Source organism: Chiloscyllium plagiosum, unplaced genomic scaffold (assembly GCF_037043375.1).
Source record: "Chiloscyllium plagiosum isolate Xiang-an unplaced genomic scaffold, Cpla_swu_hap1 HiC_scaffold_14, whole genome shotgun sequence".
Lineage (NCBI taxonomy): Eukaryota > Metazoa > Chordata > Chondrichthyes > Orectolobiformes > Hemiscylliidae > Chiloscyllium > Chiloscyllium plagiosum.
Window position 1 is genome coordinate 1,062,149 of NW_028270152.1, and position 12,178 is coordinate 1,074,326.

Here is a 12,178-nt window from a genome sequence, read left to right on the forward strand (position 1 = left end):
CTTCACTTCAATGGGAAACGTTCCTACCTGGCAGCCTTGGTGTCTCTGGTTCCAGAAGGTTCCCTGAGATATGTTTGGGCCACGGGTAACTGAAACCGCAGAAAATGATTCTGTGGATATGGGGGTCATCCTGTATATCATTTATATATAAAACAAACAATAAGGGTACGAGCACTGAACCTTGTGGTACACTGCTGGACACTGGCCTCCAGTCACTCAAACAGCCTTCTGCCACGACTGTGTCCTATGACTAAATCAGTTTCTGAGCCATCTCATTAGGTTTCTCTCAATTCCTTGTGCTTTAACCTTCTCGATCTGTCTCCCATATGGTGCCTTGTCAAAAGCTTTGCTAAAGTCCATATAAAGTATATCAACTGAACTTACCTCATCCACACACTTGATCACAATTTAACAAATTTGTTCGGCATGGGTGTCTGTCTGACATAACCATGCTGGCTATCCCTAATTAACCCATGCTTTTTGAAGTGAATTTTCTCCTTCAGGATTTTCTCCAATAATTTCCCTCCCACTGATATGAGACTCACCAGTCTTTAATTTTCAAGTTCATCTCTACCGCCTTTCTTGATACGTGGAATTGTATTAGCCATCCTCTGGTTCTTCTTCCGTGGCCAGAGGGGAATAAAATTTGGGTCAGGGCCCCTGCAGTTTCCTGCCTCACCACCTACAGCAACCTGGGATACAATTCATCTGGGCCAGGGGACTGGTGTAGTTTTAAGTCCATCACTGCCTACAATACCACCTCATTGGGAATTGATGCATGGCTATGGAGATAGATGATGTGAATGGAATTAGTATTCAGTCTAGGAATGGGCAGGGAGAAGCTGTGTGTACTTCACTGATCACATGATTCTTGATATGAGGTTTACAATGAATCTAGATTTAACCCTGTCACCTGGATTGTTCACTGTCTAATGCAGAATGTCTTGTGTTTTTCTCCTGTCAATTACAGGTGAAAATTTTAAGACTGAAGGTTACACTGTCACTGCAAACACCATGGACTTGTTGCAGAAACACCTGAAAATTACAGGAGGCCAGGTATGATGCCTTTAGTCAACCACCTCAGGCTGCCTCTTGCTGTTCTCCTTTCGGTCCGCTATCATCTATCAGTATCCCACTGTCACCCTCCAGTCATACTGCTGTGTGAAGCTGTGTGAGGGGCTGAAGTCAGCTTTGTGTTATTGTTCCTCACTGTTCACTGTCTTCCAAATACTTAGGACCGAGACCATGAATATTGTAGTGATGTTCCTGATAAATTGCTGGGATTAGATGAAGAGGTTTGGCAGAGGCTGACATGGCGCAGGATCAAATTAAACTGGTTCTGTGCTGCGAAGGCTGTAACATTCACCAGCAATGGCTGTGACTACTCCATTGTGACCTCAATGAGGGATAACGTCTTCACACAGAGGTTAGTGCTTGTATGGATGGAGTTGCCAGAGAAGGTGGTAGAGGAGGGTAAAGTTACCACATTTAAAAGATAACTAGATGGGTATCTGAATAGGAAGGGTTTAGAGGCATATGGGAGTTAGACTGAAGAGTCTGTTTCCATGCTGTAAATGACTTTGAAATGATGCCTAGGGCAGACTATTGCTCCCTGCGGACAGTGGCTAAACCATTGCTAGATTATTGTTATAGTTGAGCTTAGTCAGTCTGTTAAAGTATGGTCAGGGTGGCATCCGGTACAGGGAGGGATAGTTAACATGGCTTTGTGTGTGGGAAATCATATCTCTCAAACTTGATTGAGTTTTTTGAAGAAATAACAAAGAGGATTGATGAGGGCAGAGCCGTAGATGTGATCAATATGGACTTCAGTAAGGCGTTCGACGAGGTTCCCCATGGGAGACTGGTGAGCAAGGTTAGATCTCACGGAATACAGGAAGAACTAGCCATTTGGACACACAACTGGCTCCAAAGTAGAAGGCAGAGGGTGGTGGTGGTGGGTTGTTTTTCATATTGGAGGCCTGTGACCAGTGGAGTGCCACAAGGATCGGTGCTGGGTCCACCACTTTTCTTCATTTATGTAAATGATTTGGATGTGAGCATAAGAGATACAGTTAGTAAGTTTGCAAATGATGCCAAAATTGGAGGTGTAGTGGACAGCAAAGAAGGTTACCTCAGATTACAACAGGATCTTGATCAGAAGAGCCAATGGGCTGAGGAGTGGCAGGTGGAGTTTAATTTAGATAGATGAGGTGCTGCATTTTGGGAAAGCAAATCTTAGCAAGACTTATACACACTGAATGGTAAGGTCCTAGGGAGTGTTGCTGAACAAAGAGACCTTGGAGTGCAGGTTCATAGCTCCTTGAAAGTGGAGTCGCAGGTAGATAGGATAGTGAAGAAGGCGTTTGGTATGCTTTCCTTTATTGGTCAGAGTATTGAGTACAGGAGTTGGGAGGTCATGTTGCAGCTGTACAGGACATTTGTTAGGCCATTGTTGGAATATTGCATGCAATTCTGGTCTCCTTCCTATTGGAAAGATGTTGTGAAACGTGAAAGGGTTCAGAAAAGATTTACAAGAATGTTGCCAGGGTTGGAGGATTTGAGGTTGAACAGGCTAGGGCTGTTTTCCCTGGAGTGTCGGAGACCTTATAGAGGTTTATAAAATCATGAGGGGTATGGATAGGATAAATAGACAAAGTCTGGGGTGAGGGAGTTCAGAACTAGAGGGCATAGGTTTAGGGTGAGGGGGGAAGATATAAAAGAGACCTAAGGGGCAACCTTTTCACGCAGAGGGTGGTACATGTATGGAATGAGCTGCCAGATAAAGTGTTAGAGGCTGATTCAATTGAAACATTTAAAAGGCATCTGGATGGGTATGTGAATAGGAAGGGTTTGGAGGGATATGGGCCAAGTGCTGGCAGGTGGGACTAGATTGGGGGTGGGATATCTGGTCAGCATGGACAGGTTGGATCAAAGGGTTTGCTTTCATGCTGTACATCTCTATGACTGCAAACCTGGACATTTACCAGGAGTGGGGAGGAAAACATTCTTCATGTGGAAGGGCCATTTGGAAAGAGTGAGCATTTGCACCTTCAGAAGGAAAATATTTAAGAGTTCAATTAATGTTGAGTAATTGCAGCACAGGAGGAGATGGTTCTGCCCACCCTGAGGTAAAGTGAGGTTGCAGTAGTTGCACTAGCACAGGCGTAATGAGTCAACTCTGTGGCTGACACAGATGCAAGCCTTCGACCAATCTGATTCATCCATGTGATATCAAAAAATGGTTGGAGGAATTGGATACTGCAAAGGCCATGGGCCCTGACAACATTCCTGCAACAGTCCTGAAGACTTGTGCTCCAGAAGTTGCTGCACCCATAGCCAAGCTGTTCCAGTGCAGCTATAATGTTGGCATCTACCCAACAATATTGGGTAATTGTCTAGTTCTGCCCTGTACACTAAACAGCAGGACAAATCCAACCTGGCCAATTACTCCTCTTCATCCACCACACACACACACTACTCTCAAACATCAGTAAAGTGATGGAAGGGGTTATCAACAGGTGTTACCAAGCAGCACCTGCTCAGTGGCACCCAGTTTGGGTTCTGCCAGGCTCACTCAGCTTCTGATCTCATTACAGCCTTAGTTCAAAGATGGACACAAGAGCTGAATTCCAGAGGGGAGGGAAGAGTGATGGCCTGTGACATCGAGACTATACTTGACCTGGTGTGGCATCGAGGAGGCCCGGAGTCATGTGGCACAAAGGATGAGGGTTGTGGTTGAGGCCAGTCACCTCCTCCAGAACCTCTCTGAGTGGTTCCTCAGGGTAGTATCCTAAACCTGACCACCAGTAACATCCAAGAAGCTTGACATTATTTAGGATAAAGCATCCTGCTTGTTTGGCACTCCATCCATAAACATGCTCTCCCTTCACTGACATACAGTAGCAGAAGTATGTACTACCTGCAAGATACACTGCCAAAATTCCAAGGCGGCTTGGACAGCACCTTCCTAGCCTACGCCCACCGCCATCTAGGTGGGCAAGGGCAGCAGATACTGCCTGCCAGCTACAAGCTCCTCTTCAAGCCAGTGACCATTCTGACTTGGAAAAATATCATCATTCCCTTAGTGTTGCTGGGACAAAATCCTGGAATTCCCTCCCTCATGGCATTGTCGGTGTACCCACAGCAGATGGACTGCAACGGATTAAGAAGGCAGCTCACCATAACTTCCTCAAGGATGAGAAATGCTGTCTCAGCCAGCGACACCCAGGTCCAGTGAACCCTGATGGGAAAAGACAGACCTCACTGTTGTGCCTCATTCACTCCACTTACTATCCCACACACCCCAGAAAAAAATTCTCCCTCATGGATAACCCCCCAGTAGTTGGGTAAAAGTTGGTTCCCATGCCAGGTGTCTTCAGTTGCTTGTCATATGGCAATATATTTACATTAAACACTCTGTGGCTTTAAGGGTGTTCACTTTGTTGGATTTTACACTGCTTATGAATTTATTGTTCTTCCTCTCATCGTTTCAGGTACGAACACGGTTTCCACCAGAACCCAATGGTATTCTCCATATTGGCCATGCAAAGGCCATCAACTTCAACTTTGGCTATGCTAAGGTGAGAGCTCCCTGGATCTGTATTCCTGCTTGTGGAATATTGAACGTAGCTGGAAAGTCACTAGGAATTGGAGGGAAAAACTCTTTGCAGGTTGGAGTCATACCTGATACATAGGAAGATGGTTGTGGTTTTTGGAGATCAGTCATCTCAGCTCCAAGACATCTCTACAGGAGACCCTAAGAGCAGTATACTGACCCATCCATCTTCAGCTGTTTCGTCAATGACCTCTCCATTATAAAGTCAGAAGCAGGGATGTTTGCTGATAATTGCACAAAGTTCACCATCATTTATGACTCCACAGAAACTGAAGCAGTCCATGCCCAAATACAGCAGGATTTGGACAATATCCAGGTTTGAGCATATTTCAGTATATATTATTGAGTATATTTAAGACTGAGGTCGATAGGTTCTTGATTGTCGGGGGATCAAGGATTATGGGGAGAAAGCGGGAGAATGAGGTTGAGAGACTTATCAGCCAGGATTGAATGGTGGAGCTGAGAGGCCTAATTTCTGCCCCTGTGTCTTACGGTCTTATAATTTGGCCTGATAAGTGATAAGTAACATTTGTACCACACATGCCAGGCATCCAACCATCTCGAGTGCCATCATCCCATGACATTCCATGGCATTGCCATCACTGAATCCCCCCAACTATCAATATCCTGGAAGTTATCATTGACCAGAAACTTAATTGGTTTCCATTTAAATGCTTCTGCTACAAGAACAGGTCAATGGCTAGGAAAACTGCGGCCAGTAACTCACTTCCTGACTTCCCAAAGTATGTCCGCCATCTACAAGGCACAAGTCAGAGTTATAGAGATGTACAGCCCGGAAGCAGAGCCTTCGGTCCAACCCGTCCATGCCGACCAGATATCCCAACCCAATCTAGTCTCACCTACCAGCACCTGGCCCATATCCCTCCAAACCCTTCCTATTCATATACCCATCCAAATGTCTCTTAAATGTTGCAATTGTACCAACCTCCACCACTTCCTCTGGCAGCTCATTCCATACACTTACTACCCTCTGTGTGAAAATGTTGCCCCTTAGGTCTCTTTTATATCTTTCCCCTCTCATGCTAAACCTATGCCCTCTAGTTCTGGACCCCCCGACCCTAGGGAAAACACTTTGTATATTTATCCTATCCATGCCCCTCATAAACCTCTAAAAGGTCACCCCTCAACCTCTGACGCTCCAGGGAAAACAGCCCCAGCCTGTTCAGTCTCTTCCTATAGCACAAATCCTCCAACCCTGGCAACATCCTTGTCAATCTTTTCGGAACCCTTTCAAGTTTCACAACATCTTTCCGATAGGAAGGAGACCAGAATTGCCAGCTGCAAGCTTCTCTTCAAGCCAGTGACCATTCTGACTTGGAAAAATATCATCATTCCCTACAGTGATACTCCAACAGTGGCCGAACCAATGTCCTGTATAGCCACAACATGACCTCCCAACTCCTGTACTCAATACTCTGACCAAGAAAGAAAAGCATACCAAACACCGCCTTCACTATCCTATCTACCTGCGACTCCACTTTCAAGGGTACAGCAGATTAGTCAATTTCTTGTGAACCTGCACTCCAAGGTCTCTTTGTTCAGCAACATTCCCTAGGACCTTACCATTAAGTGTATAAGTCCTGCTAAGATTTGCTTTCCCAAAATGCAGCACCTCGCATTTATCTGAATTAAACTCCATCTGCCACTTCTCAGCCTATTGGCCCATCTGGTCCAGATCCTGTTGTAATCTGAGTATGATCTAAGTAAAGAGTATGACAGAATGCTCACTATTTGAGTGGATGACTGAAGCTCCAACAATATTTAAGAACCATGATGCAGAGCAGAGCAGCCCACTTGATTTGCTCCCATCTACAAAGTGCACTACGGCTACTCACCACACCACCTCAACACAATCATAACTTGGAAATATATCACCGTTCATATGCTGTTGCTGGGTCAATGTCTTCATATTCCCTCCCTAACAGCATGGGATGCCCCTACACTTGTTGACTCCACCGGTTTAAGAATGTGGCTCACCACCACCTTCACGTGCAGAGGTAGGAATAAGGTGATAATTGCCAGTGAAGTTCCATTCTGTGATTGACTAACCTGCTGTTCTGATCTCCATCCTGTTCAGCTCAAAGAACCAGAAACATCTTCTGGTGAGATTTTCAGTCACATCTCGCTTTGTCATTTGGCAGCTTCTCTTAGGGCTGAGGGCTAACACTAGTCTGTATTATGAATTTGTATTTATCAAATTGTACATTAATCACAGGCAAATGATGGGATCTGCTACCTTCGCTATGATGACACAAACCCAGAGAAAGAGGAGGAGAAATATTTCCGAGGCATCAGGGACATGGTGGAATGGTTGGGTATGTAATGAGACAGGTAGAAGTGGAAAATCATTCCTGGGTGGATGCAGTTTATTTTTGTTCTGAATCTTTAGGATGTTTTTGTTTGTGTGTGTGGATTTGTAACAGTTCATTTCTCAGAACAAATACCCATGCAGTCACGGTGTTGGTCATGGCTTAGGCCTCAACTGGCTCCTGGAAGAGAAGTCACACTGCTAACCCCTGGGATTCTCCTCTTCCCTGCTCAATTCCCCCACTGCCCAAACCCCTGATCACCAATTCCAGATCCCAGATAATTTGTTTGTGTTCCCTATAATTCAGCGCAGTTTCCTACCCTTTATTAAGTGACCTATTTCCCTCAGTTGTAAAGGAAATGTCATTTTCCTAGGCACCCAGTAATTGTTCATGTGTACAGCCAATATGAGGTCCAGGCATTTTGACTGTGGGTTGACATTGAGTCTGATTCTGACTTAAGTCTGGTGTGGTTCCCGGTCAGGGCTGGTGGATGGTGGTAAGCTGGAACAATAGTCTTGATATTCTGATGTGTTGTCTGTAATTAGCTAACGGTGTCATCATGTCTGATGAACAGTCACCCTGAAGTACATACAAGTGGCCTGAAAGTTTTAGTTCAATCTCTAAAGATGCCTCTGGTGGTACAACTAGGGGAGAACTGGGTAAAAACAATGACTGCAGATGCTGGAAACCAGATTCTGGATCAGTGGTGCTGGAAGAGCACAGCAATTCAGGCAGCATCCGAGGACAGGCAAAATCGACGTTTCGGGCAAAAGCCCTTTATCAGGAATAAAGGCAGAGAGCCTGAAGCGTGGAGAGATAAGCTAGAGGATGGTGGGGGTGGGGATAGAGTAGCATAGAGTACAATAGGTCAGTGGGGAAGGAGATGAAGGTGATAGGTCAGGGAGGAGAGGGTGGAGTGGATAGGTGGAAAAGGAGCTGGGCAGGTCGGACAAGTCCGGACAAGTCAAGGGATCGTGTTGCTGGAGGTTAGAAACTAGGATGAGGTGGGGGAAGGGGAAATGAGGAAACTGTTGAAATCCACATTGATGCCCTGGGGTTGAAGTGTTCCGAGGCGGAAGATGAGGCGTTCTTCTTCCATGCGTCTGGTGGTGAGGGAGCGGCGGTGGAGGAGGCCCAGCACCTCCATATCCTCGGCAGAGTGGGAGGGGGAGTTGAAATGTTGAGCCACGAGGCGATTTGGTTGATTGGTGTGGGTGTCCCGGAGATGTTCCCTAAAGCGCTCTGCTAGGAGGCGCCCAGTCTCCACCACCCTACCAACCTTCGCATAAGCCAAATCATCCGCCGACATTTCCGCCACCTCCAAACAGACCCCACCACCAGGGATATATTTCCCTCCCCACCCCTCTCCGCCTTCCGCAAAGACCGTTCCCTCCGTGACTACCTGGTCAGGTCCACGCCCCCCCCCCTACGACCCACCCTCCCATCCTGGCACCTTCCCCTGCCACCGCAGGAACTGTAAAACCTGTGCCCACACCTCCTCCCTCACCTCCATCCAAGGCCCTAAAGGAGCCTTCCACATCCATCAAAGTTTTACTTGCACATCCACTAATATCATTTATTGTATCCGTTGCTCCCGATGCAGTCTCCTCTACATTGGGGAGACTGGGCGCCTCCTAGCAGAGCGCTTTAGGGACCATCTCCGAGACACCCGCACCAATCAACCAAATCGCCCCGTGGCTCAACATTTCAACTCCCCCTCCCACTCTGCCGAGGATATGGAGGTGCTGGGCCTCCTCCACCGCCGCTCCCTCACCACCAGACGCATGGAAGAAGAACGCCTCATCTTCCGCCTCGGAACACTTCAACCCCAGGGCATCAATGTGGACTTCAACAGCTTCCTCATTTCCCCTTCCCCCACCTCATCCTAGTTTCTAACCTCCAGCAACACAATCCCCTGACTTGTCCGACCTGCCCAGCTCCTTTTCCACCTATCCACTCCACCCTCTCCTCCCTGACCTATCACCTTCATCTCCTCCCCCACTCACCTATTGTACTCTATGCTACTCTATCCCCACCCCCACCCTCCTCTAGCTTATCTCTCCACGCTTCAGGCTCTCTGCCTTTATTCCTGATGAAGGGCTTTTGCCCGAAACGTCGATTTTGCCTGTCCTAGGATGCTGCCTGAATTGCTGTGCTCTTCCAGCACCACTGATCCAGAAATAGGGGAGAACTGGGCTCATGGCTGTACCCCTGTCTGTCTAACTGAGAAGGGAAAACAGTCCTTTGAAACTGCAGCTGGCTAAGATAAGTTGGTTTGTTCTGGTGATTCTTGACCACGGTCTGTTTGATTTTTGGGTAAAAATGAAGGTGAGAGATCCAGTTATGACACATAGTAGAGAAATTCCTGCGTTTGGGACAGTCTGATTGAAGTTATTGGTGGTGATTGAATGCTGGCTGGGTGCCGTAAGGCTACAGCGGTGTCGGGCTGCTGCTAACTGCAGTTACTTCATTTCTCTTTCCAGGTTACAAGCCGTATGCTGTGACTCACGCTTCTGACTATTTTGACCAACTGTATGATTGGGCGGTGGAACTCATTAAAAGGTGGGTCGTGTTAACGACTGCCATTTTATCCTTTAGGTTTATGAGAAAGTGAGGACTGCAGATGCTGGAGATCAGAGTCAAAAAGTGTGGCACTGGAAAAGCACAGCAGGTCAGGCAGGTCTGGTCTCCTTCTATTGGAAAGATGTTGTGAAACTTGAAAGGGTTCAGAAAAGATTTACAAGGATGTTGCCAGGGTTAGAGGATCTGAGCTACAGGGAGAGGCTGAACAGGCTGGGGCTGTTTTCCCTGGAGCGTCGGAGGCTGAGGGGTGACCTTAGAGGTTTACAAAATCATGAGGGGCATGGATGGGAAAAATAGACAAAGTCTTTTCCCAGGGGTCAGTGAGTCCAGAACTAGAGGGCATAGGTTTAGGGTGAGAGGGGAAAGATATAAAAGAGACCTAAGGGGCAACTTTTTCACGCAGAGGTTGTTACATGTATGGCATGAGCTGCCAGAGGAAGTGGTGGAGGCTGGTACAATTGCAACATTTAAAAGGCATCTGGATGGGTATATGAATAGGAAGGGTTTGGAGGGATATGGGCCAAGTGCTGGTAGGTGGGACTAGATTGGGTTGGGATATCTGGTTGGCATGGACAGGTTGGACCGAAGGGCCTGTTTCCGGGCTGTAAATCGCTATGACTGTATTTCAATCCAGTAGTTTCAGGTTTTCCATTACTGACACGTGCTTTTATTCCAGATTTATGTAATCTACATTTGAGTTGTTATCATGGAATTTGAAAGTCTGTCTGAATCACTATATCAGTAATAAGCCATTAAGTTAGTTTGATTTGATTTGTTTATTGTCATGTGTACCTAATTCCAGTGAAAAGCATTGTTTACGAGCAGTACAGGCAGATTTTGGTAAACAAGGACACATAGGTCATAGGGTGAAAGAAAAGCCTAGAGTCTTACAGGTTACATTGCATGTTCAACATAGCAAAACCAGCATTATTAGGGTGGGAGGTGGGGGAAGGGGTTGTGGTTTACTGTAGATCCTCAGACGGAGGGAACGGCGGTGGAGGAGTTTCATCGTACACAAATGTACTGCAGTGTTTTATTTATCCATGCCTAAGTGAATGACATGGTGTGTGTGCATGCTGGCAGAGAAAGTCCTGCGAGGCAATGGGTCTGTGGCTGTTTATCACTAGGGCAGATACCGAGGAAGAGAGAGTTCATCTTTTGGTAAAATTTTAAACTATGGTACTTAACCTCACATCAACATAAAAGATTCTCTGCCATCATTCTGAAGAAAAGCAGCGCATCCCCCTTCATTGTTTATCCTTGAGCAATTTATCACAAAATACGTGGTCTCATCAGTAATATTGGTTTGTGGGATCATGCTGTGCCCAAATTGGCTACATGTTTCCTACATAACAACACTGACCATCCTTCACTATGTAATGTGCTTTTGAATATCTGAGGCCATGTCGGTGTTATAATTTCCTCCTTGAAACAGCCAATTAAATGGGAAAGTTAAGTTGCAGATTCATTGAGGGATTTTTAGAACTGTTTAGTTTTGAGAACTTTGTTATTACTTTCTCTGTTCTGCAGGGCTCAGGCATATGCATGTCATCAGAAAGTGGACGAGATCAAGGGACATAACCCACCCCCATCCCCATGGAGAGATCGGCCCATTGAGGAGTCTCTCATTCTCTTTGAGGTAAGGGAAAGGGGCGCGGTAGTGGTAATGTTACTAGTAATTCAGAAAGGGCACATGTTGGTTCAAATCCCACGATGGCATTCAAATTTGAATAGTTACTAAAATACCTGGAATTGAACACTCAGCCTGGTATGACCATGGATCTATCATTAGTTGTTGGGGGGAGAAAAAGAAGTTTGGCTCACTGATGTCGTTTCAGGAGGGAAATCTTATCTGGTCTGGCCTACATGTGATTCTGGGCTCTCAGCAGTGTGGTTGACTCTCAACTGCACTTGTCGCCCTGGGTATGATCCTAGTGTGACTGGGCAGGCCACCCAAAAAAATTGCTTTATGATCTTCAATAAAGTGGCCAAAAATTGAAGCATGCTGGGAAATGGAAGGCCGCGTGAACAAAGTGACTGTGTCAATCCACAGGCTGCAGCTGTGCACAGATGGTTTGCAAACAAACCTGACAGCTGCAGACCCTGCAAAACAAACCTGAAGTTGGACTTGAATGGGACAATGGAATGTCACTCTCCGGACAATTGAGAACATAGTCATTCGCTAGACACGGTGGCACCTAGCACTCTTATTTGGAGGAGGCTACATGCACCCAGCACCTACCAATAATGGACACCTAAGGACCAACCAGCCATCAATGTGCTAATTCCTGGTCAGGGTAATCAAACCCTCCCAAAAGGGCACAAAGACTGAGGGATGAGAATCACTGCAAAACCCTACTCAGGGCGGTAACTTGAGAATAACCATCAGAAGAAGACGACAACGTCATGTGGAGCCCGGCCAAGTTCTATTGTGGGATATGATCATACAAAATTAAGTATAAGATGGAGTATTCGTGTACATCTTTAGTTCGTAGTATTTTTGTTCTAGTATTAATTGTATTCAATAAATGAATATTATTGTTTATAAGAGTCAACTCTCCGTTCTTTGCTGGATATCAGAGTTTAAAAACACTGTGGCAGGCACAACGCTAGCAAACGACTCAGTTCAGAGCCAATTAAACACACACAA

General features: G+C 46.1%; 1 protein-coding gene across 1 annotated transcript in view; it reads left to right on the forward strand.

Moving 5' to 3' along the window:
• Positions 1–12,178, forward strand: part of qars1 (glutaminyl-tRNA synthetase 1) — a 77,055-nt gene that overhangs the window by 29,490 nt on the left and 35,387 nt on the right. Inside the window, exons 9-13 of the mRNA XM_087994020.1 lie at positions 971–1,056; positions 4,494–4,580; positions 6,852–6,951; positions 9,429–9,507; positions 11,059–11,167. Of these exons, the coding sequence (XP_087850146.1) occupies positions 971–1,056; positions 4,494–4,580; positions 6,852–6,951; positions 9,429–9,507; positions 11,059–11,167 (461 nt within the window). The remainder of the gene's footprint in view (positions 1–970; positions 1,057–4,493; positions 4,581–6,851; positions 6,952–9,428; positions 9,508–11,058; positions 11,168–12,178) is intronic.